Source organism: Cimex lectularius, unplaced genomic scaffold (assembly GCF_000648675.2).
Source record: "Cimex lectularius strain Harlan isolate CLEC.00 unplaced genomic scaffold, Clec_2.1 scaffold114, whole genome shotgun sequence".
Classification (NCBI taxonomy): Eukaryota; Metazoa; Arthropoda; class Insecta; order Hemiptera; family Cimicidae; genus Cimex; species Cimex lectularius.
The window spans coordinates 1,523,452-1,549,415 of NW_019392782.1; the positions used below are offsets into that span (position 1 = coordinate 1,523,452).

At 34.6% G+C, this 25,964-nt stretch overlaps 1 protein-coding gene across 3 annotated transcripts; it reads right to left on the reverse strand.

Annotated features, from left to right (window-relative positions):
* On the reverse strand, positions 1 to 25,734 carry LOC106665514 (ras-related and estrogen-regulated growth inhibitor). Of its 3 annotated transcripts, none has more exons than XM_014391983.2 (6): positions 25,112 to 25,734; positions 3,915 to 4,027; positions 1,029 to 1,085; positions 894 to 967; positions 544 to 733; positions 1 to 458 (listed from the first exon to the last, which is right to left on the reverse strand). In XM_014391983.2, exons 2-6 carry the CDS (start codon positions 4,009 to 4,011, stop codon positions 253 to 255), a joined length of 624 nt encoding a protein of 207 aa, XP_014247469.1. In that variant the 5' UTR covers positions 4,012 to 4,027; positions 25,112 to 25,734; the 3' UTR covers positions 1 to 252. The 3 variants fall into 3 exon arrangements, with proteins under 3 accessions (XP_014247469.1, XP_014247460.1, XP_014247478.1); XM_014391974.2 differs by having other exon boundaries at positions 13 to 470; positions 25,112 to 25,708; XM_014391992.2 differs by lacking the exon at positions 3,915 to 4,027 and having other exon boundaries at positions 14 to 470; positions 25,112 to 25,702.
* Between the last annotated feature and the right edge of the window lie 230 nt (positions 25,735 to 25,964).

Consider the following 25,964-nt stretch of genomic DNA (forward strand, 5'->3'; position numbering starts at 1 on the left):
TGAATGTAATATAGAAGAAAAGTAAATAAAGTTACATTCCCGATTATCATGCACCTCATAAAATATTATTTTGCATATAATAAATATTTACAGTATGTACAAATATTTAACAAACATTTTCTGAACTGTTTTACACTGTCAAACACATAATTATTTTCAGTGTTTGGTGTTTTATTATAAAAACTAATAAATTGACCTTGGTTCAGATTTCAATTTAATTTAAATGCTTTTTGATTACAATTTTATTCGATATTACTCTTTTGGCAATGCAGAGTCACTTTTCCCTCTTGCATACGCTTTGGCAGTCGATTTTCCACCTAGCATGCGATCCAGTAAGGACTGCTTGTTCTTCCTCCGTATACTTAAAATCTCTCGGCACAGTTCGTGAAAGACCTCGGCGACCTGTGTGACCTGCTCGGCTGCCGCTATTTCGCCGAACCAACATTCGTAATCCTTGGCTAGTATTTCACCTATTTTCATAAAATCCATTTTAATTCCTTTTTTTGGAAATAAGAAAGTTTTAGAGGTCAATTAAAATTTTACCTTCATCACAGCTTACTTGTCTAAGGTGCACCATGTCACCCTTATTGCCAACTAGTGCTACAGGTACATCACATAATGATTTTTTAACCCTTCTAATATAATTAAAGGACACTCTGTCTGTTATGGCATATACTAACAGGCAACCGTCAGCCCAACTTAAAGTTTCATTTGAAGGTAGATCATCTTCATTCTGAAAACAAAATTAATTTAATCAAACCACACATTTTTTAGTTACACAAAACGATCTCTTAGATAAATATCAACTTTCATAATTAAATTAACAACAATTAGATTATTAAATTCCTATTAGTTAAGCTTAATACTAAATGGCAAAATTGTTCTTTTTATACCTTCGGGCATGTGTCAAGGATTTCAAAAAGTACCGGTTCCCCATCCACCATAACTTCGTGTTTATATTTCATATCTGGAAAAAAGAAAGGCGACTGTATTACCCACGGATAAATGACAATTTTAAACAAACGAACCTGCTTGATGGTCATATTCGCCAATATATCTCTTCGTTAAGAATCGGACTGTAAGAGCTGAAATTGAAAAAAAATTATGTCTATCATTATGGCATTAGGCCGAACAATAGTCAGCATTTAGCCTAGAACAGAATAGAAATAGAATATAATAGAAAAAAAACTGATCCAATGAATTTTCTGTTTTCTTAACCTGTGGACAGTCACGCTATAATTTAATATTATACTTTAATCACAATTTATTAAACAAGTTGATTGACCATTCACACCACGAACTGTTTGTAAGGGAAACGGTTGTATATCTATTTTTGTCTTTAGTTTAAATCGGTAGCTCAAACCTATAAAATTGACATTAAACTGTTTAAAAAAATAGAGTAAACATAGTCTGTTGCTTTTAGCCTAAACTGTAGGTTTTAAGGGAATATTTAGTTGAAAGATAGACTAGAGTGCACTGATAATGTTAAGATATTGTCAGTTATTGAAATATTATTATTGAAAATTGATCTTGCAGCTACGGAACCCCCCGTGAGAGGTAATTGAGAAGAATTATCATAAATTATAAAATATTGGCCGTTAAAACATGTTTTGACTCATTAATATGTAAACTCGGAATGTTAATTATTTCAAAATCTTAGAATCTTCTTTTGCGTATCGTCCTACCCGTTAATTTTGTCCTTATTCGGCCTAATGTCCGAAACGTTTAAACTGTAAAACGGTAAAAAAAAAGTCAAAATTGTAATTTTCTCTGTTTAATATTCAACCGGGTGCGAGTTTTAATTGACTTAGGCTCCAGAGGGTTCGGTTACCCAAACAAGTTATATTACGTAGTTAGCACGCACTCCACTCTCGGTCCCTAATTGTTCACCAGATATGTACTTTACTTAAACCAACATAATAATTCGCCTGTGTTTAGTTTCCACCCGGCAAATTATCAATTATAAACTTGTTCTTATTTGCTAAACGTCATTGTGGGTTGTCGACCTTAATAAAAAAGAAAATTCTTGAACGTAGTTGAAAAATGTTCGCAAGGAGAGTAAGGAACAAAGCAAATACTCTCACCACTTTAAGAGATACATACAAACTTCCTAACAATTCTGGCAGGGTCTAACAAAACTGCATGCTTGAATTCTTTAATAAATCCATTGGGCTAAGAGAAGCAGGACAGTCGATTTTTGAAAAACTCTACTCTTCTTCTGTTGGGTGTTCAATAGCATCAATAAGACACTTCATGTCCATAATTGTGTATTTTTAACAAGTGAAAATTTCTAGAGTATACTGAACCTCTTAAAACGGATGATTCTCTTGAGGATGGGTCACAAATATGAAAAACCAGGGGGGCAGGACTTAGTGGTTGAAATATCTCTCGAAGTTGAGTGAATTGTACAAATCATTGCCATAAACGTGTAAAAAAATTCTAACGAAAACCTTATAAATTTTAAACTTCTGGTTGGCAGCTCCTTGACGTTGCAAGCAACTTCCTTTTGTCATAGATATTTCTCCTCGGCATTTCACCCAGAACACAAAAAAAAGTTCAGAAACAAAACGGAAAAACCACGCTTAGAAAGAAGAACGGTAATACGCAAACACTAGAGTCTTGACTGGACTGGCAACCAGCAAAACTAGGATTGAAGGCGGAAGATAGGTTTGAAAAAGATTAGTAAACGAAGGGATAAGCCGCCACAAAAGGGTAAAAACCAAAATTCCAAAAATGGAAAAGTGATGTCAATCTACCTGCATTCCCTCAGTGTCCGACATTTCTCACAAAAATATTTTTTTAACTAGAAAAATAGGTCCTTGAGCTTGATAGTTAGCTCCTTGTTCTTCCTTTTTCTCCGAGTACAAAGAGGTTATATTGCCGTCATTTTGTACAGCAGTTTTGATGATATATGCAGTTCTCTTGGCCTTATTTAGTTTGGTAGTAAAGCCTAAATCTCTAGCTACGTTATTATGGCTGTTCAGGTAATCACACACAGCTAGCACCCCGCAACCACCCGTGAAATGCTGGCGCGAAAGTGAAACTTACCAGGAGCCATAACGTTCTTTATAACGAGTCGGAGGTAAGATCGAGTCACCAGATTAGTTCTGTATGGTAAATATCCACGAATATGAGCCAGTGAACTGAGTGCTTCACATCCACTGCAGCATCGTGAGTCATATAAGATGGTGGTAGATACTTTCCCTTGCCTGCTTTTCCTCTCTAATTGATTGAAAGATGTTGATATATGAAGCAATGCCGAAGTCTGAATTCTACTCGCAGCACATTTCCTCTATGTTTTGTAGCCCCTCGTTCCTAAGCAGACACAATCTCGCTGCTTAGACACTGAGTGATTTATTTGAGCTTGGTAAGTGACTTCCTGAAGTAATGTACTATTTAATAGCATTAATAATACAGATCTAGAGGCCGGGGATTTGACACGTACCATTAACTGTTTCTGGCAGTGCTCTCCTATTCATTTGGTAGTAAAATGATTTGCTACCAGCTTGAATCCTTTGGCAGCGTGACTTACGTAGGATTCCACGTCTATAGATTAAAAAAAAAAAGATGTGACCCCTTGCAAAAAAAAGCCAGGGAAAGACTGTCACTCTTTTTAAAACTTCTACCTTTAATTTAGAGATTTTTCGCAAGTCTTACATCCTCCTTTCGTTCGTTTGTTTCAAACAAGATTAATCCTATTTCTTTATTCAATCTCAGCACCTATTACCTAGTCTAGCAGGCGTTAATTTAAAAAAAAATGCATTATGAATAAATAAGTCAGCCCACGTAGCGTATTAGCCAGCTTCTGTGTCTATATATGTCTACCATGTAATTATCGCTTTGGACTCGATCTTTCAAAAAATACTCAAAAGATTTATTGCATCCAACATTGATTTAATTTAAAATGTTCATACCGCTCTTTCCAACTCCTGGAGCACCGAGCACTGCGACTTTAACCTCCGATAACGAAGATTTTTTTCTTCGTATACCTCGTATTGCATTGGAGGTCATCTCCTTTTAAAATATTCTGAAACAGATGCGTTAATATTTTAGTAAATTAAATGATAAAGATTCTTTAACATTGTATTGTCAAAGCTGTCTCTCACTCTAGTATTTTGAAACTAGGCTTCAGGGACCATCGAGAAAAACGTCTTTCATCCTTCAACCGCATGCACTTTTATCCTAAGCTCTTTCACTCAGTCTTAAACACATTTTTTTCTACTTTCACTCACATTAACTCAGACATACACTAAATAGTCTAATTAAGGGACGATGGGATGGTTATTCCGCCCGTGAACTACTCGCACATTCACGCTTTGAAATGCATTCTCACGAAACAATTAACGCAAATAGATCTTTCTTAAGTTGACCTTTGCACTTGGAGTAATTGTAGCCGTTGGGAGCTTTTCCTTGCTCGCCTGTGTTCCCCAAACGTGGTTACTTCTGTCCGTTAGAGATACTTCGTGGACCTCTCGTTCTTGCTGTAGCATAACTATGAACTTGAGCCTATCGACAAAACGGTTGTGGTTGTCTGGTTTCCCGAAACACAGGTCTGGAGGTGGCCAAAAATGCGGCTCAGGACCCAATCAAGAATATAATCATGGGTCGGATATGTTTAGAGCGATCTAGTATGGAATTGACCCTAGTTTATTTTCAACCCTCAAAATGTTCAATATGCTTAGCGCTTTCCGTGCTTCCTTTTAACCAATTTCTTTAGGCGATAATATCGCCTTTCCGAAGAGACTAATGTTTCCCAGTGACAAAGGACAAGTTCCGATACTTGCTATTTCATGTCAGACTCGGCAGGTTTCTGGCTCAGTGTGCTCATTGTGGTGACTTAACTCCCTTGATTTCTTGCCTACTGGTAGACAGGTAAATTTTTGTTTTGCTGATCGAGACGTTCAGGAATTTCTTTGATTATTTTGCGCCTGATGAAATCATAACCGTTACATTTTTATCTCTGTTTTTCGGTTCCGCTTTTAGCATTTTTCAGTTGTGCCAATGTGCGGTACTGGTCCAAATGGGTCAGGGCTGCTCTTGTTTTTGCTAATTTGTAAGTCCGTTGTCTTCTATAGCCTCCCTCGTATGGAATATGTTAGTCACTCCCAGGCCAGCTATGAATGGAAGATGGAGGAGCTTAAGTGGTGCTTGGAAATCTGACAGTCTGTGCACCTTTTAATCCTTTTTTAAATATTTGTCGTGTACAGAGTTTTATGAATCTAGGACACTGGTGGGCCAAATGGTGTCAAGAATGCTCTTGTTTTTTCTAGTTTGTCAGTCTGTCCGATATCTCCAATCCCTTCGTGTCCTGGCAGCCATATCAGGGTTTGGATGTAACGTTTTCCCTGGATAAGTTAATCTCATATCATCATATTTTGTTAGAACTATTGATTCAATTGTCGTCCACGATGTGTTGACACTTTTGGATGACAACGACACCAAAGTTTGTTAATGATGTCAGTCACGAGGATTTGATGAGATTAATAGCTTGGCATTCTCTCCGTCTGAGGAGATGTTCTTTATAGATAATCTTCTATTTTTATAACACTTGAGCAAGGCCATGTGCCTGTTTTAAAAGGTAAAACGTTTATTTTGTTCTCGAAATATTGATTTTTTTATATTTTAGTTAAAAAACCTTTTTCTGACTGGATTATCTTAACATAAATACCCATTGAAACAATAAAACCTAAAAAAGATAGAATTTCCCGTTGATGTCCTACTATAAAAAGCTGTGATCACTGAGTTTTATAAATAAATATACAGATTTTGGTTATTTGCGTTGCGATTTAGATCCAGATGTTCGACATCAAAAGTCATTTTAACACTGCAAGCAAAATGTTTTTCTTGTATCTCCAAAGGGTTAAAAAAAGACAAACTCACTTTTCAATCACGAGCCAGTATTGACTGCGAGAGGAATACATTTCAACGAGAAAATACAAAACCGCTACAATCCCCGAAACATATAAAATGCAATCTTTAGCATAATTACTCTCTTTTACGTACAGTATAACAATATACTTTTGCATGAATGAGAGACCATCGATAAAGTTAATAGTCAATAATAATACATTTTAAAGAGTGAAAAGCTCCTTGTAAAAGTAAATTTACCTTGTTAGACAACAAATGTTATATGAGGGGTCATTCAAATAGATGTTAGAAGGGGATTATTATAGTTGAACGCGACTAGACTAGTTGTGAAAAAGATGAACGAGACTCCATAATCATTAAGTTTCTGACGGAAGAAGAGTTTCTCCCTGTTGCAATTTTGCATGGAGCAAAGCTTTTTCTGGAGGAAGGGAGAGATCGCCGGCTCAGGGCAGATGACCGACTGTTGGATGATTAACACATTCAAGCTTCGTAACCTTCTGAAGAGTGACCGTCGCGAGAGAATTAAGATCAGAGTTGGCAGTATCTTTTCATATCCAACAAGATTTAACAAAAACATTTACCCCTTGATATTTGGAGTTGAAGAAACGTATGAGGAAGGAACGCCTTTAATCAGTTGTGTTTAGGGGGTCAGAGGTCAGAAGGCGAAATGATATCTGATATAGAAAGATTTCAAGGAAGTATTACTTGCAAGTAAAGGTATAAAAGTACACTTCAAGTCGGTGTACAGATCTTTTACCTGGACCTCCCTGAAGAACTGAAGATAAAACGTACAAAACAATTCACCTCACGATTAAGCTTAGCTTCAAGCCCACCAATAAGACCCTGAATACATCCTTAATCAAATTGAGGTAAAATATGGATTGAAATTGGGTGTTAACGCGTACTAAAAAGGAGAATGTAGCTGGCGCAATGGAACTGATGTAAGGTGGAGAGAAAGCACTTAAGTCTTCGAGAGACACGCAAATCTGAAACGCATTTAAGTAATCGTCAAGTGTAGACGGATTAAATAAACAACCCAAAAATATACAGGTGAAAATCTCAGCCTGGTGTCTGTCTCATTGTCCGAGAAGAGCTTTATGTGCCGCAAACAACTGACGGACCCAATAAATCAATGAGATCTCTTCTTCACTAAAGATGGTTCAAAGGTGAAACGAGTTTAAGTGATCATCGAGTGCAGACCCAATAAGTACCCCAGTTTCCGTTCAAAAAATATTCTAAAAATGATATTGATTGGCAGAGGTACCATTGGAATATTGATTTCTGTAAACATACATTTCTCAAGAATCTCTCTCACTTGCGTAGTAAACACATCCGTTATGTTTGATTAAAGGTTTAAACGAATCATCAATCTTAGTTATCATGCTTCCCCCCCAAAAAAAATCGTTGATTAAACTTGGCTGAAATCGAAACTTCAATTTCTGGGATAACTTTATGAACCAACATCTTTTGCGTGTGCTTGCAGATTTGTTTTCCTCCCAACTAAGTAGACCTGGCGAAGGGGGTAAATATTATGTCGCAAGATAGAAGGTGGACCTGTATTTTATTAGCTATTCTCATTGATTATATAAATTACATATTTAAATCATGAAAAAGTAGAGAAAATCGTCATTTGGCTTTATTCGGGCTATTTTCAATATGAAATAAAGTGGCATTAGAATTAATGTCAGACTAATAATCACACGCCTCTACATTTATCTTTTGATTCATAGTTCCTTGGAAACAAAAGAAACACAATGGGTGGAATTTATTTCGAAATCAGTTTTGACTGAGAACAATCGACAATCGTGCCATCATTGAAATCCGTTGAAAACAATGATCAAAAAGGATTAATTCCACTCCTCACTCATCATCTCAATGGGTCAACCCAATCCCTTAGTAACACAAATTTCCTCATCACACTTCCGGATACTCACACCGGCGACTGAAACGCCGATGGCCTCGTGATCTTAACTCGAGTGTTTACCCTAGGTTTATCTACATTGGAGTATCACTACTGAGTGACTTCTCTGCTCAGGACTAGTATTCTCTATTTGCTTGTTGTAGTTAATTCTACAGTTGTAAATTTAAAAAAAAAAGCAACAAGTTAATAGTAAACTACGCTTTTGACTGGCCTCGAGAGCGTCCAAAGTTTAAAGAAACGCGACGGAATTGATCGTGACCGTTTGAAAAACAGGTGGAAACTTCTGATATATTAATAGATTTAGGTAGTTTTTATACTGCAGTTTTATCACCTACTCGCCCTAGATTTTATATTATAATCTGCCTTGTCCGGCGAAAATGGAAAAATATCATTGGACGGTTTTATTTTGTCTGGTTTATGATAAGAAGAAAACAAATCCAAAGAATTTCATTCATCAAAAGAGTGTACTTACGTCGTAAGGGAAAAGTGCTATTAAAAGAAAAGCTTTTTATAACTCTTTTACTTAGACATATTACGTGTTGTCTGCTCAAACAACGCGTTTACATAAGCATTGTTGTTTTGGAAAGTTAACACTTTACTGCGAGCTAACTGTGATTGAAAATACATAAAGTTTCGTCATTATACATGAAACAAACAAAAATGTAACTTTATTATTTTGAAACAATTTTAATACGGAATATTTTGGGTCCACATCTTCTTACAAATACATAGGTTTGCATGATATGCAACAATCCGTGATTTAAAAAAAAAAGCAATGAGAGAGAGAGAGAGAGAGAGAGAGAGAGAGAGAGAGAGAGAGAGAGAGTGAGAGAGAGAGAATGTCGGTTTTAATACAATTAATTCTATTTTTCCTTCGATTTTTAATTTCAGTAGGCCTAATAGACAAACTGAACGACACTTGAAATTCTTCTACTTTTCGGTTATTAACAGGCTAAAACTTCCAATAATTTTTAAAGAATAGCCACATATGCCAGAAACCTCTTTCAAACTGTCTCAAACCCAAAAACGAAGAAAAACTTTGATTCTATTTCTGATTTTTAACTTTCGGTAGGTCTAATAGTGAAATTGTCTCATTCATCTCTTCCTTTTAATTTTTGACCGGTTAAAAAGAAGAATTTTGGACAGAGAGAGAGAAAGAGATCTGTAGGAATACATCTGAACTTTTCTAGTCAAACTAGAAAGCACTTAAAATATTTCTACTCTACAATTTTTGACTGCCTAAAATAAAGATACTGTTACCAATTACAAGTCCATAGAAGCACAAAGACAAACTTACACCCAGTGTTCTGTTAGAAGAAATCTATTTGAATACTCAAACAGGTGAACTCTTTCTTCCCTTCAGTTTATGACAGGCTAAAAAAAGACCCAGCCACCTCCATGATCACTATGGTGTTTTTTATCCATGGCAAATAATATCCGTGTAGTTTCAACCTACCTGAAAATGGAATCCTGAAGACAAAAGACGTGTTCTCGACATAATAATAAGAGCTCAGCAAATTATAATATTGAAATGTATTGTAGTTGCCATATATGAAATATTACATTGTATATTATTTTGTTTTGTGGAAGATTGTGAAAGTAATATAAAACAAGTCAGTTTATTATTACGAGCGCTTTTTATTAATTTTAGTGTTTTAACGTAAATGGAAATTTTAAAAATATACCTGTCCCTTGAGTTGAAACAGTTCATCAAGATATATCGAATTTACACGTGCATACTCACCAAGTCTGAAAAACATTGAAATCCGGCCAAATAACATTCCGAGCCATCATACCAATGGATTTTTAGACAGTATCTTTTTCAAATAAGAAGTCTTAAAAAATAGTCAGCTTCATCAGAAATCTAAGTATACAGCCCATAAATGGGTTGTTAGAGGCCCCCCTCCTTTCTTTAAACCTGCGTGTGATTATCAATTGGATAACGATTCTCGATATTAATTCGATTATAAATATACATTTTTTTTTATTATTTCGATTTCTGCATGCACTCTGTAGTCTCGTCGATATTGTTTGAACAGTTGGAGAATTTAATCTCGTCCACACGTCGCGGTTATGATATGACGATTGCGGTCCTGACAGTCAAGAGATATTTTGAATGAGTAGGTGAAAATCAGATAAACAGGGGCCTGGGAAAAGGCCGAATGCCAACTCTGAAACCGACGAATTCGTGGCACAACTCAAAGCATTGAGTGTGACCCAGATCGAAACTGCTTACTCAAGGATTCGAAAAACAAACAAGAAACTGGAGGTGAAGACTCTCTTGGAAGGGTTGGCGCGTTTAAAGCTTTTTCTGTTTATTAAACTAGGGATTTTAAAAAACTTCTTACTATGGGTTAATAAAACGCACAAAAGAAACATATATGAAAGGTTTATCGTCGGTCGTATGTTTTAACAGTTCAATTTAAAAATAGAATTTTAATGTAATAATAGTAAATAAAATTTTAAAATATTACCATTGTTATGTTAGAAATTCGATAACAAAACCTATTGTTGACATTCTACCATCCCTAAAAATAAAGAAACTTCTTTTATTTTCATTGGCTTTTGAACAACAATTTTCAGAAGTCAAGCAAATTTAGACTTTCACCTGTTCGTTTTTGCGTATCAAATTTTGTATCCGTATCGACTTAAAGACACAGACGCAAATTGATTCGACAAGAAATTCCGGTCTAATTATAGACTCTTTTAAAGTCAATAGTCAACAGCAAAAAGTAAGCCACTTGTCCTAATGTGTAACGTCTTATTAAAGTTCATTTGAACTCGGAGCCAAAATAACACTGATAGCTTAAACAATTCTTGATTAGACAGTTATTTTAACTATTCATTTATTGAAATCAGCCTTTGGAAATCATTAGTCAAAGTACTTAACGATTTAAGACATTTTGAAATATTTAAAAAAGCATAAAACTTATACATGTTTTATGTAAAGTATGTTCATGTTTTATGTACGAAAGATCGTATAATCTTTCTATTGTCTTGAAACTCCAATTGGGCAAGACATTTTCCAATGTTTGAAGAGTCTGCACATCTCTTGTTACCTTTCTATTGAATTTTTTATATCAACAGTTTAGTATTGTATTGTGTTTATTTAATTTTATTTCTCTACATGTTGCACAAATAGTAAAACAATAATAAAGTAACAAAAGTAATAAATATTGAAATTAATGTATACCGGGTGATTATTTATAAACTACCCCCTTTTATTTCTTTTGTTGTAAATAATTTAAAAAATAGGGCTGGTCTTTAAATAACTTTTGTTCGTAGAATCTGAGTCTGAAGACAAACATTTTTTCTACGTACGGTACGTCCCCAGGGCTCAATAACTTTTTTCCAAATGTAAAGATATCGTTTGCAGAACGGAATTAAATTCTATGACTTTTTTATTTTACTATTTTACTTACTACTATTTTACTTACTATTTTACTTCGGGCCATTTTCTTGTAGGTTTGTAGTTATTAAGTTTTGTAGAAAGTAGTTATTAAGGTTTGAGAAAAAATTGACATTTTATTTATCTCAATCGTAATTCATTTACTTCCCAGTAACTTTAAATTAATAACTTAAAACTAATTTAATTACCTCCTAGTAACATTGTTAAGTTAATCCTAGTAAATTACATTTTCAAAATGGTCCCACCGATCTCCATACAAAGCACAATTCTATTATGGAATTCATTTCGCACCTCACGTGAAGTATCTGGTGTTATGATTCTACAACATTCTTTGATCCTTTCCATTAAATCTTCCAGATCGTTTGAAAGTGATTGGTACACCACTGTCTGTTATATATAATTTTATTTATTTTATTAATTTTGAGATTACGCAAACTTAATTTTGTAGTAAATTTAAAAAAATGTTAAGTTTTCTTTTTTAACAATGTGAAGTCGGTGGCACGGCCAGACCGTGCCAGTCAGGATGAGCTGCTGAATTATCCTTGCTCTTGCTGTCTCCAGTACTGGGCAGTAGATCAAGAGAGATCCATATACTGAACGGAACTAAGCATATGTAATCCGGCGATACCAAGAGTCCAAATCGGTGCATTTCTTGTTAGGTTCATGTCCGGTGAGTGTTTCGGTTAATTGCGGCGTGATCATCGTAAAGGTCCGATACTAACATCAGCTGCTGGGAAAAAAATCTAGTTTCTTCCCCTTTTGTTGGACTCCATGTAAGATTCCAGTATTTAACTGTTTCCTCAAAAAGGTGTTTTTTGATTGGGACTGAAAGTTGCAGTCCACTGGTCCCCGGATGCCTTGCGTCCTTAACCCTGGCAAGGGTCCATGGGCATTCGAGACATAGAGATACTACCATTCTATCCCTATAAATAATACCTCTTTTTGGGTCCCATCGATTTGCACTGTGTTAGTCCAACATAATGACCTTGTGATCGCGAGCTCCTCAGGCTGATTATTCGAGCAAAACGTTTCAGAGTAGACTTTTTTGTTCGTTCCGTTCTCGTCCTTCTTACTTCCATCGGTATATACATGCATAACAGTTTTATCTCCAAGTGATTTACAGTTTTATCTCCGATATCCAACCAAATCCGCTACCTTGGTTCTACTTGGAAAGCAGACTTACATGGAACGCACATATAAATAAAATGTCGAGAACTGAACACGGACAACTGAGACGCTACTTCGACCCAAATCCACAATAAACACAATTAGCAATATACAAGACAACAATTAGACCGATTTGAGATTATGGTGTCGAGATGTGGAGTTCGTCCAAGCCGTCCAACACCCAAAGAATCAAATCCTTTCGATCAAAGGTCCTCCGTCGCATTCTCAACTTTTTCTGTGCCACTAACCAAACCTCCACAAAGACCTACACATTACATACGTGTCGTACAAGATCCAAACACGATTCCACAACTTCCACTCCATGCACTCTTCCCTCACAAATCTACTAGCCCAAGCTCTCTCTTCAACATCCCATCGTTAAATCCGACAGGCCGCCAAAAAAGACAGTGGCCACATGACCTCCTAACACAGCCCTAAATCTAACCCAACATTCCTAACCACTGAGATTTCCAGCAATGGCTCCTCTTCCCCACTCTCATCTTCGTGGTCTAGCGCCCTGTTTCAAGTTGAGATGTATCGACCACTTTTTTACTCAGGAATTATCTTTATGACGGTATAATTCACAATGGTGGTCCTTGACAATGGTGTGATGATTCGTTCTTCGAAGAAATTTCAAATCGTCTATTAAAACTTAATTATATCAATTTGTAGACATCTTTAAGATAGTTTTGCCTTGACGATAACCGTCTTGGCCTTCATTGTTACACTGTTCCTGAAGCCGTCACCGGCTCTTTACAGTATCCTTGATGATAACCTTAAAATATGTCAAAATCCTGGCAGTAACAATTGAATTTCCTTTTTTTATATTTGACAGGTTCGTGCTAAATCGTTTATTGATCCCTACCAACAATTGTTAAATAAAAAAAATTGTTCAGAAAACACTGATGCTTTAGCGGGGCTTCATTTTCTTCCTGCCCCTTCATTGCTATAAGTTAATTTGTCAAACAGGTCAATATATCTTTGTACGTGAAAAAGAACTTTCTAGATTTGTGTCTTCCTTTATTTATGCCGGAGCTTAAAAGGAAAAATAATTTAAATATTGGTAATATTTTTTAAAATATGATTTTTACGATCACAGCTTTCTCTTTTTTATGGGATCTGGTTCATTTTGAATGTTAAAAATTATGTAGGGAACGACTAAATGTTACTTAAAAGGTATCCGATATAATTTGGGAAATAACAGAAACAATTGTTATTTTATTATTTTGACGTAGTGTTTAGCTTTTTCAAAAGAAAGAACGCCAATTTTTATACGGTTTATATTGAACTTCGTCTTTTACCTTTTGCAGGTAACCTACCTTTTTTACCTCCCAGTAAGCCTACAAATATATCTTTTGGTCTTTTTTTAGGCTTGATGATTTTTTTCTTACGAATTACTCGTTTTATTATACTTTTTAACATAAAAATGACAAAGCGTTAACAGATGCCAGTTTCATCAATTTGATTTTACAACCACCGATTTCTAAATGTATTCTTCCCTCACTTTTCTTTTTTCGTTCAAGAACTTAGCGCACACAATTCTTCGATTTATTAATATTATTTACATAAATAAATTATTGAGAATTACCAGACATGGGTGGATTAACGCGTAAACCATTCCGTTTTCATCTGACAAATTAAATTGTTGGCAACAATATTCAACAGTAATATATTATGTTTTTTCTTACTGTATAAAAAAACTAACAAGGAGAAGCTACGGACGTGGGATGACAGATTCCGATGTAACTTTATTTGTTGATAGTAGGTCGAATAAATATTATATACGTGTCCGAGCTTTCATGCCAATGGGCCCAAGGAGCCGAAAAAAAGTAAATTTAAGTAATTTGTAGTCGTTTTTAAAATACGATTTTCTACCTTTGTTGTATTTGAAAGGTTTTAGATTAAAATTTTTATCTAGGATAAGAAAATAACAAGCGCGATCGTATTAAATGATAACAAATGTAGACAATAAAAAGTTTCAGAAACGAAAGACTTACAGTAAAGTAAACCAAAAACATTGTTCTTGAAAAAAGCGGATTAATTTTAAGCCTTAAAGCGTTTAAAACTTATAAATACGAATTTTTATTGCAATTAAAATTAAAATTGACATTGTTTGGTCAGATTCACCAGGAAGAATTTTTTTTCCGGCGATATGCGTAGTGTTCCATTTCAAAATTCATAACACCTCATGGTTTTATCCAAATTGAACTTTATTAAAGCTTTTATTAAGGTGAATTTTTCTCTTTTCAAACTACGTCAAAAACGATTATTTGGAGATAGTGAGATGCGGTCTGGTGTGACGTAGCTTTAAAAAACATTTTTTTTGTTGTGTCAACGTTCCGATATTTATTGAGATCATCTCGATCATCAGATGTGTAATTATTGTATTTCGTGTTGAGAGTGCCGTGAAGATGATCTTAACAAAGATCGAAACGTTGGCACGATAAAGAAAATGTTTTTCTAAAACCTATTAATTAACAGTCAATAAACACCAGACATGTCAAAAATGTTTAGATTTTATGTTACTGTTCAAAAGAAAAATAATAATAATAAGGAAAACTTCATAAGGAAAACTCCCTAAACGTTGTATTTTATGTCTTCGGTTATGATTTATTTACAGAGAAGAGGTTTATGCCATTGCGAGTAGGTCATAAAGTTCTAAAATCCTGTAAAGTTTTTATGTATGGTTGAGTCGTTTCAATGTTATCTCTATTTTTGGGATTATCGACAAAAAAAATCGGAGCCATTTGAAAGGCAAGAAATTTAAGAGAATAAAATAATTTTCTATTTTGTCAAATATTCGTATTCAGGGATTTTTATGGATGCAAAAATTTGTTTATTGATTAAAAAATATATATTTTAACGTACTTTGGTATGTCGCGCGATCAAAAAAAAAATTATTTATTGTCGTTCAAGTACGCAGATTGATTCTTTTCAAAAAAATTAAACATTTATGTTAATATTCTACACAAAAAAACTGAATCCAAATTTTGAGGTAAATCAAGAAATATTTATATCCCAAGTTTTTCGCCTTCTAAATTTCATTGACGTTTCACAAAAATTACAAAAATGATGTTAACTTTAGGAACCATTCACTGATCTGCATGTAAATTTATAGAATTTTATAACCTAATAATCTATACGTAATGTCATAATTTTGGTCTCCGTAAATAATTGGATTTGGAGATATAAAATAAAACGTTTGAGACTTTTTTTTATTTCAACATTATTTTTCTCATTTACTGTAATACGAACTCAAAAAGTGTCGACAAATCCTGCAAGCGAAAGCAGCAAGCTCTCCAGAGATCGTACTAACGTTGAATTTGGTTAAAATCCAGAGGTGATAGGAATTTTTTTAAATAGAACACTGAACATCGGCGGGAGAGAAAAATTTTCATAAATATCTGTTATTTGTTGTCTATGAAATTCAAAAACTTTAATGGGAGCATAAAACGAATCCGAATTATATTTTTCAAAAAAAAAAAAATAATAATAATCTTTTTTATTCAGAGCGACTTTTGGTTTTTGTAACATTTTATATGTCAAATTTTATTTAATTCGATCCTGCTTATTATTTTATAATCCTAGGTAAAAAAATAATCGACCGATGTATAATACATGAAATATATGCACAATAAAGAGAGAAAACTCTGTTACAAAGTAAGATGTACATTTTTATATCAGCTGTTTATTTATTTTTATTTTTTTATGTTCTTTTATATATTTCATATCATGCCACCACAACAAACATCAATTTTACAAAATTTGAATTTTTAGCGGTAAAAGGTTATAGTGAGTTGTTTCTTATCTATGTTGATATGCTTTATAGGCGTGATATCCAGTCTTAGTTTCAGTTTATCATTAAAAAGCTCTTTTTAAATTGTACACGCTTTTGTAAGGCTAAGTTTGTTAATTATTTACTATTTTCTATTTAGTTAATTTACAAACAAAAAATCATTTGAATAGTCCATAGAATCCTTACGGACCACCCCCTTAATAATTTTTACGTCCTCTTGGAAACTTCCTTGGACAGTTTGAGACAGTTTCCAAGAACCCTACGACAAAACTTTTAAGACATATAGTTTATTTTGTTTGTCCCTCAAGTAAAAGAATTTGGAAAGCAACTTGGCTTAATTTCGTGTAATATCTCAAAATTAGCTGTTTAATTACTCTTCCAATCATATCATACGCGTGGATTATAGGCTTTATTGACTATTGTGACGTAATTTCTTGGACGCTGTTCTTGAACTAGCATTATTTAACATCTTTATAAATTACCTTTGCAACCTAAAAACTACATGTCGAACTGTTCTCTTTGGTAATGAAAAATCCTTTATAAGAGCCTCCTGTAGGGTTGTTTCAATGCGCAAAGAATTATCTATAACTGTAGATTGGTGTTTTAAATATTTTGAAAAATGGAGAATCAGACTTAATTGTAGCAAAACGGGCAAAACTGTTTAATCGTTTCAGATCACATATTGTCAAACAAGTCAAAATAAATAATTCTCCAGTTTCATGGGCTAAGAATGTTAAATACCATGGAATATATCTGAATTCCAAACTTAATTTTAATTACCACTTTGAAAATAAATTCTGAAAAGCATGCACCATCTTAAGGAGCCTATACCTGGTCTTTCATGTAAGGACAGTAAAAATAAAAACTTATTTATGAACTATACATACGTCCATCAATAACTTACGCGCTCCCGTTTGGGGAAAAATGTCCGAATCCAATTTTGTCCATGTTCAAAATGCTACTCTAAAAATTATTGGAGGGTTTCGACGTTGGACTACGATAGCCTACATGCATGTAACCCTAAACATACCTCGCTTAATTAAGCGTTAATTAACCACGTCTATAAAGCAATTGTAAATTTTAACAATTCATTCACAAACAGCCATTTGTGCACATAAAAATCGATTTTTTTCTAATACACAAGACTTGAACTACTGGTAAATATAAGTATAAGAGTACTATTGGTAAATATAAGACTTAAGCATGTACTGTTTGAAAAATAATGTACATGTGTTAAACGGAAATGTGTATCTGCCAATTGTTAAGTCCTTGTGTGATAGTTGATTTGTTGTGAACAGCTTGTACTTCAATATTCTTATTGCCTTGTGTATTAAGTGAATTTATGTATATATCTGTTATTGTGGTGTTTATTACCTTTATTGTTTTGTAAATACCTAGGTTTTATATACCTATATTTTCCCCTAAACTATTTTATGTTTACGATAAAAGGTTTTTTTTCTAATTAATGCATACTAGGTGAAAAAGGAGCAATGATGCCCTGGAACCAAATGACTACACTATAACAAATAATGTAAATCAACAATTATATGCTATAAAATTCATACATACATACAAACTGGCAGTCCAAAGTTTGCTTAATATGTATTTTTATTATTTATCGTTCATCTTTAATGACTGATTTTAAGGTGTTTTGAACAATTAATTTGTTTACGTTTCGAGTTTCTCTTATGCCTTGTCAGATTGCTTGGACTTTCTGATCACAAGAGGCCATAGATTATATTCCACTCTTAGGACTGTGACTCATAGATGAGAAAGCAAATAATTTATTTTAAGGCCAGCGACCCGAACTTGAAAGTCTCTTTCTTTAAGATCTCGTTTAAAACAATTTTCTGGTTAATGACAATTTGAGTCTTTGATTGTCAAGAAAATAATAGTTAAATGGAAATAAATATATGCCAATTTCGAGTTACACTTTATTGATTATTTGGAGATCGTGAGATGCGGTCTGGTGTGACGTAGGTTTAGAAAATTATTTTATTTATTGTACCAACGTTTCGATCTTTATTGAGATCATGTTCAGGGGTATAAACATTGTATAAATTATACAGATGTATACATGTAGGATGTGAAAAAATGAATTTATACAATGATAGAAATTTTGGACTCAATCAAAGTATTTGTGCTCACTCAAAGTGTTTGTTTTCTGTGAAGACGTATCATTATTGCGTGTCGTGTTGAGAGTGCCAGTAAGATATTAATGTTTTAAGTTTATATACGTTGCATTTTGAAGGGGAGGGGAAGGAAGTATGGATAGAAATTTATTTGTATATGAGGGTCGGCTTCTTTGAGGTGAAAGGAGCCGAGAATGGAGAAAATGGTTAATGGTTCAGCCTGATTATCCTTCTATATAGACGGGGATAATTATGGAAAGGAAAGACAAATTGTAGAATAATTAGACTGTGTAGAAATGTTGGATGTGTGATATGTAATGATTGCTTTGTATATTGCATTATATGTTTTGTGATTTGAATTTGATTATTGATATTAGCGTACCCGCGACTGAGATTACATGTGTCCATTCTGTAATCGATGCTGTGTTTATCTCTGTTGATGTAAACCATTTCTAAAAAGTTATGTTTGTTTTGTTCTGTGTGTAATATTTTTGGATTGTTGAAGTCGAAATTGTGTTGGTGTTCAAAATGTGGGTAGCCAGTGCTGTAGGATTTTGTTTGGGTTTTTTGCAATCATAGATATGTTGCTTTACCCTCTTATCCAGATATTGGGATGTAAGTTGCCGGATAGTTTAAACAATTGATTTTGTAAATTACATCAGACTTTGTGTGTAATCTTTAATTTTGGAAAAAAGTGTGTATAATTTAAACAATGTTTGTAAATCGCAGGCCCTGAAGATGATCTCAATAAAGATCGAAACGTTGGCACGATAAAGAAAATGTTTTTCTAAATCTACGTCACACCAGACCGCAATTAACAATCTCCAAACAATCATTAATTAACGGGCTCTAAACACCGCACATTTGTACACTTTATTAGTGTTTTTCTTGTATAAAAGGGAAAACTTTCCAAAAACAAATCAGCCTAGGGAAAGGTTGCCGACGGACATTTAAACTGTAATTGGCACGTTTTACGGCTCCTTCGAGACGGTCGCTAATTTTATTTTACAATCTTTCCAATTTGAAATTTGCATAAATCGCCGTTCGGAATGGATCTTGTAGGAGGGAATTAATTGAACCGGGACTCATGGGATGTTTGGACCTTAACCCATTTGAAAACCGGAAGGTAAATTATGAAATTGGAATACGCGGAGACGACAGAATGAAATAGCGAGCTCCATTAGTAAACAAGTTTGACGAAGAACGTAAACATTCCGGGTGAGCGGGTATCTAAATTAGACAAGGCTCACATTGGCAATTTGCATTATTTTTGCCGCTCCGGTAGCCCTATGAAAAACTGTTTACATTGTCATTTACAAATAAATATTCTGATTTAATTATTAATTTTTAAATAAAATTATCCCTATGGAACTTTTCTCTCCGTTAAAGTAACCTTCCATCATCGTATCGTACAATTAATCTGTTACATATAATGGGCAAAATCCAAGAAAAACACCTGCTAACATTCTCCTCGTCCTACATTCCTGTAACCTTTATCCCAGACCAACGGTTTGGTTCTGGCGTACTATTACGCTATACAGAAGTGCCATAGCGTTGTAGACATCATCGCTACCGCTATTGAGCCTGCGATCGGCAGGGCCCTCGGGGCTCCTATTAAGCTTAAGAGTCTAAGAGATTCCTCCCTTTTACCAACTACCTGATCCTAAAATGCCAATCCGGCAGATACTTTAAAGTCAGTGGCCTCTCTTTATCAGCCGACTATCACGCAGATCAGAAGTACCACAAGGAAGTACCTTAGGACCCATCATCTGCACAGTGTACACTGCAGAACTGAGCCTTCCTGAAACTATCTTCACCACCTTTGCGGATGACACCGCCATCCTTGGTTCTCGTAAAGATCCTGCCACACAACCATAGACCTGCATACTCATGTCACATCTCTTTGCGAAGTGGTTCAGGAGTTGACAATAAACATAAAAATGTGAACTTGTCACATTCACCTTTCGGAGAATAACCACCGCTCCCATCTACTTCAATAGTATCCCCCTCTCACCAGCTAATGTAGTTCGCTATTTTGGGTTGGCATAATTGGCAAATGTCTTACATGGAACCTATACACAAGACAAAAGAAAAGAACTAAACACACGATTCAGACTTCTTAAATGATAGCTGGACAAACGATCTAAACTGACTCTACAAAAGAAAAGACTCAATTATATAACTATTTTGAGACCCATATGGGCACTGCACCAAACTTTGGGGGTCAACAAAACATTCCGACCAACAACGCATCCAGTCCCTACAATCCAAAATCCTCCGAACTGTCGTCGATGTCTCTATCCACCAAATGTTACCATTCGCGATGATCTCCTAAGTGACAGTAAAATGACTAACGCTAATATAACTAATGAGTATATTTTATTTTGAGTTTTAAAATGTTTTCAAATTTACGTGAGTGCAACAATTGGCACAGGCAAAAAAGTCCAATTAACATAGGAGACAGATTTTCGGATGTTTCCGTGTCAGTTGTGGGAGTAATCTTTCTCACTTAAATATCTCAAAACGATTCTTTCCAGAAAGATCGAAAAATCATAGTCGTAAAACAATGAAACAAATGTAAAAATACTTGAAAAACATTAATAGCCATTTATATAATGTGGGAAGTATAAGGGACGACAAACAGCAGAGGCCATCGCCGGCCCTCTGCATGTTTGTACTTCTTGTCCTGGTCTTTCAAGCATATTTTTTTTAACATACCGTACATATATGCATAATCACATTCACAACATAATGGAAGTCTGGTCACATTCAGGCCCCGTCGATATTCCTCGGATTGGGATTGAACCATCCACTCTTGCTAATAAATAACTTTTCCTCTCCAGGCATCCAGATTACTCGATATTCGTCAGGGCGGGGTTAAACAACATCTTCCTTTCACGGTAATAAATTACATTCGTTACCTAGAAGTCTGATCACGTACACTCTTCCAGTGTGCGATATTCCTCCAGGAAGAGTCATTTATTATAAGGAAAAAAGTCTTACATTACTGTAAAGGCGGGTTCATTATAAAAAATGTTAATAAATGTGTACCCTTGGACAATTTGTATATTGAAAATTTCATAGTGGTTTGTACGGTTATAGTTAATAATTAATATCTCTGTACATTTTTTTAAGCGTCAGGTTTATCCGCAGTTGTGCTTTAATACGTCTGCCATCGTTTAAGTTTTTTTTTTTTTTTTTGGCTTCGTTATAGAGTAATTTCATGCTTGTCTGTGTTGATTCTTGTCACTGGTGATGTTAAGGAGACTTGATTGGAAAGTCAGAGGATACCTCTATGATCTATTGTTCTTCGGAATTTAATAGTCACATCAAAAGGTCATGAACTTCGAATCCAATTCCGCTAAAATATAGATTAGATTGGTTAATTTGTAACTTTTTGTCAAGTTTAGGACATAAGATAGTGTGGATAGAAAGAAGAGAAATGAGCGATTTATTAAACTGTAATATAAATTGAATAATAAAAAGAAGGTCAACATTCAACTTGGTTTTTTCTTAATAAGTTGGTATTTTATTATGCCTGTGTGGACTTATAATGAGGATATTCAAGTTTGACTGCCGTCACCGGTGATGAACCTGTTCCGTCCGGCCTAATCTTCCTTTCATCCCACATCGATCCGACCTGCACGCCCCGGGGACTCGAGCGGAAAAAGAAGAGTGTAAAGGTAGTTGTTCCGATCCTTTGAAGATAAGAGATTCTGATTTTACCCATAGGGGAACAGGGTTTTCTCCTCTCTTAACGATCCTATATGCAAATTCAGTTGAGAACCTGTCTGAGGTTGATTTAAGGATAAAGCTTTCGTAAGATATTCTATGCGAAAACATTGGAAAAAATTCATTGCAATATTACTTTTCAATTGTATTTGTTTAAATATTCTATCTGGTAAAATTGAAAATAAAATAAAGTTACGATATAATAAAGTTTTGTGTATGTTCGCATACTTTAATGGCAATAATTAATAAAAATATAATGAGATCGGAAGATATTGAGGGGAGTACAAGTTAGTTTCAAAGGGTTTATAAGATAGGGCGTTATTTTAAATCGCATCAGGTTCTAACCTAAGTACCTTCATGTTAAAGCATCATCATTAGGTCTTTTCAGTACGTCTCATTTTGTACGACATATCTTAACTTTTGTGCCGACGAAATGCAATGCAAATGCTGTCAGATAAAATGAGAAAAGTAGTAGCTAGCGATGGAGAATACTTTGACTAACCAATATTGAACCTAATTCAATGCCATCCTACATACTCACTTTATTCTCTCATGTAAGGAAGAACTTCATAGTAATTTATTTTCTAAAGTTCACAAACTTCCCAACCACATATCCTCCTACAACAACAACAACAAAAACTAACAAATATAAAGTTAAACAGAAGAAGACCAAAAAAGAATGGAAGAAAAAAGATATATTGGCTTGTAAAATAATTTTTTCGCTTTTTCTATAATTCCATTACCATTTGTATTTTGAAGAAATTTTTATGTAGTTATTATTGTTTACACCCTAAAAAGGATTAGTTACGATGTTTTCATTTGTTAGTTTCATAAGAAATCTCGTATTTTTAAAAGGTGTTTTGTTACTTTAAAATGGAGGAACCTTTTAACAGCTCAAATCCTTAGATCGTCCCAAAAATCAATTAACGAATATTTATCATGTTGCCCTAAGAATTACTCGTTTTCCATTACTAGGAAGTTTTCCATTATAAATATCATCCCAATGTCCTATAAACTTCGTCATCTACCCGATCCACCTATCCTGGGAAAAATGCATGAGAAGTTCCTCGTGAATAGAATCTTTCACACAGTAGAAGAATACAACATTAGCCTATCTCACCAGTTTGGCTTCAGCAAAAACCACTCCATAATCCAGCAATGCCACCGTGTTGTAGTTTTAATTTCTTCCTCCCTTGAGCTGAAACTCGGGTGCTTTCTTGGTGTGACTCAAGCCTAGCCATCCAGGTTTGCTGTGGAAGCTTAAGAGTATTCGTCCCTTCACCTACATCCTTATCTTCCGTTCCTACCTGACTGACCGCTTCTTTCAAGTCAGCCAGGGAAACATCCGTCTCTGACTAATATTCTGGGCGGAGTCCCACGGGTAGAATCCTGTTTTCACGTACACCGCTGATCATCCCGACATACACAACTACACTTTCACAGATGATACTGTTATCCTGTCTTCTAATAAGGTCCGTCCTTTCATATCGCTCCCTACCTTATCCACCTTGGCTGAAAATGTGGCGAATAAAAATAAATCCTGAAAAAGCCAACGCATAACTTTTACTCGTGCAATAATAGCATCACTATACCTACATCATATTTCCCTTCATGTAAACAACGTCCGCTACCGTGGGGTGTACGTCGACAAAAGGAATCCACATGGGTGATCATATTCAGATTTCCCAATCCAAAATCCTCCGAAAAATAGTAAACTACTACTCGTTTCTATGTATCCAATTACACAATCCATCCATAACGTTTCTTTTGTGAAAGATAATAAAATCCCGGTACACAAAATTCCACAAATCCCTTTCAGTACACCCCAACCCCTAATTCCTAACCTCAACATCCCTTACTATTCCCAATAATCCTCCCCAGGAGATTAAAACGGCAGTGGCCTCATGACTAGTTGGGCAGGGATGGGTGTCCCTACTAGGGGTCACCCTAATTGATTTTTCGTATTCTCGTGGTAGATTGTTAATTTTTTTCACTTAAATTACCAGATTTCATTTTATTATTTTTGTATTTTTACATTCGTACACATTTATATGCAAATAATGTTGTAAAGGAAAAGTGGAGTGAAATTTTTTCACCGCATAGGGGAAAAAACCGCAGCTCAAAATGAGAGGAAAATTTGCAAAAGCATGGATCTGTGACACAATCAGCTAAATATGTAGTTGGAATCTTTATTTTCAAAACGCAAATAAAAATATCTTATGGTTAATGTACTAAAATGTAAAGAAAAATTCAGAAAGCAGGTGCATTTCAAATATAATATTTTAGACATTTCATTTTAATATATATGTTGGTTTAGTGATTTTCACCAAGAAACGTTGAAAAGCTGTTAAAAATTGTTATTTTCAATTTTTAGTATAAAAAGAATTAATTTTCTGTTTTACACTGTTACAAGCTTTTATAGTCAGGAATTAAATAACGATCTTTAAAAAAAATAAACTAAATGCGTAACATCTTTCTGTTTACAACACAAATGAAAATGTGTTTAACTTAATATGAAAAGCTGCAAGAATTGTTATATTTAATTGAGTTTTCTGACTAAGAATGTAGTTTCTGTTTTACTTTGTTTCTAGCCCTTAAAATTAAAAAAGAAAGAATGGGTCTGTTAAAAAATAGCCTAAATGCTTGGCACTTTTGTTTTTAAAGCACAAATGAAAATGTCGGGTATAATTCAAACATAATAATTTAGACATTGTATTTTAGTATTTTTATTTGATGGTTCACACGAAAAAATGTTGAACAGTTGCAAAAATTGTTACCTTTATTTTTAGCGTAGAGAAAAATATTAAAGTTGGAATAAGAATGCATTCTGTTTTATTTTAATTAAGACAGAGGACACGTTGGGTCTAGAAAAATCTGTTTTAAGAATATATCCTTGATTTTATTTAAATATTTTTGTTGCATGTTAATCGTAAATAAAATTGAACAATAAATTTTTTCATAGGAAAATATATCACTGCGAATGATTTTTTTCGATCCAAGCTCTTACAATCGGATATTAAGGGAGGGATGTGAGAAAACAAGTTTGTCTAAAAATATTGTTAGTGTATAAATGAAATGAGCGTTACCTGCGACTTTCATGTGTACAAGGTTGTGAATATCATGTTCACTTGGCCGAGGGACGGTCGAGACTGCCACTCTGACTGCTAGTACGGCCGCTCCACCTCCCGCGATCTTCCTTTCTCCTTCGCGCTTTCCATCTCTTACTCCACGCTCCACGTTTTCCAGTCTAAAAATACACACGGCGACCACGGCTTACCTATTTTTAGAAACAGGTTGCTCCGCTTTAGGATAAATTGCTTTTTTATAGGGCGTATCACGGCATTATAAATAATCCTTGTTTTCGATACCACGGCCAGTCTGAATAATATTAAGATGCCAATGACGAAATTTGTCTTATTTCCGTCTTTCCTAGTCATAGTTTGGCGTCCCTCCACACGTCAGACCTCTGAGTTTCTTGATTGTACGATTCGACAGCGGAGGATATCTTGGTTCAGGCTGTTCGTTATTCTTTCAACATAATCTCTCTTGTCACATTTTACCAAATAGCTTCGAAAAGCTATGGTCTACACAAAAAACTTTAAGAACAAATGGTTAATGCTTAAACTTAAGAACCCGTCATAGCTCGCCAATGATATTCATGTTATCCTTACGTAATGTGAAAATTAAAATTTAGTGCTCCGTGAAACAGGACACTATTAACGTCAAAACAGCTGAAGAGGACGAGCGGGCAGCCCAAAAATCGATACATATATTGATATACAGGGTGTCCCAGTTCCTTCTGACGAAACTCAGGGAATCGATTCTACTCTTCGTTTGGAGCAAAAAGTGCTCAGGAGAAAATTTTCGGAAAGTTCTCTATTTTGAAGATATTCGTCAATTTAGGTTTTTTCAACTTTTCACTACCTTACCACATAAAAA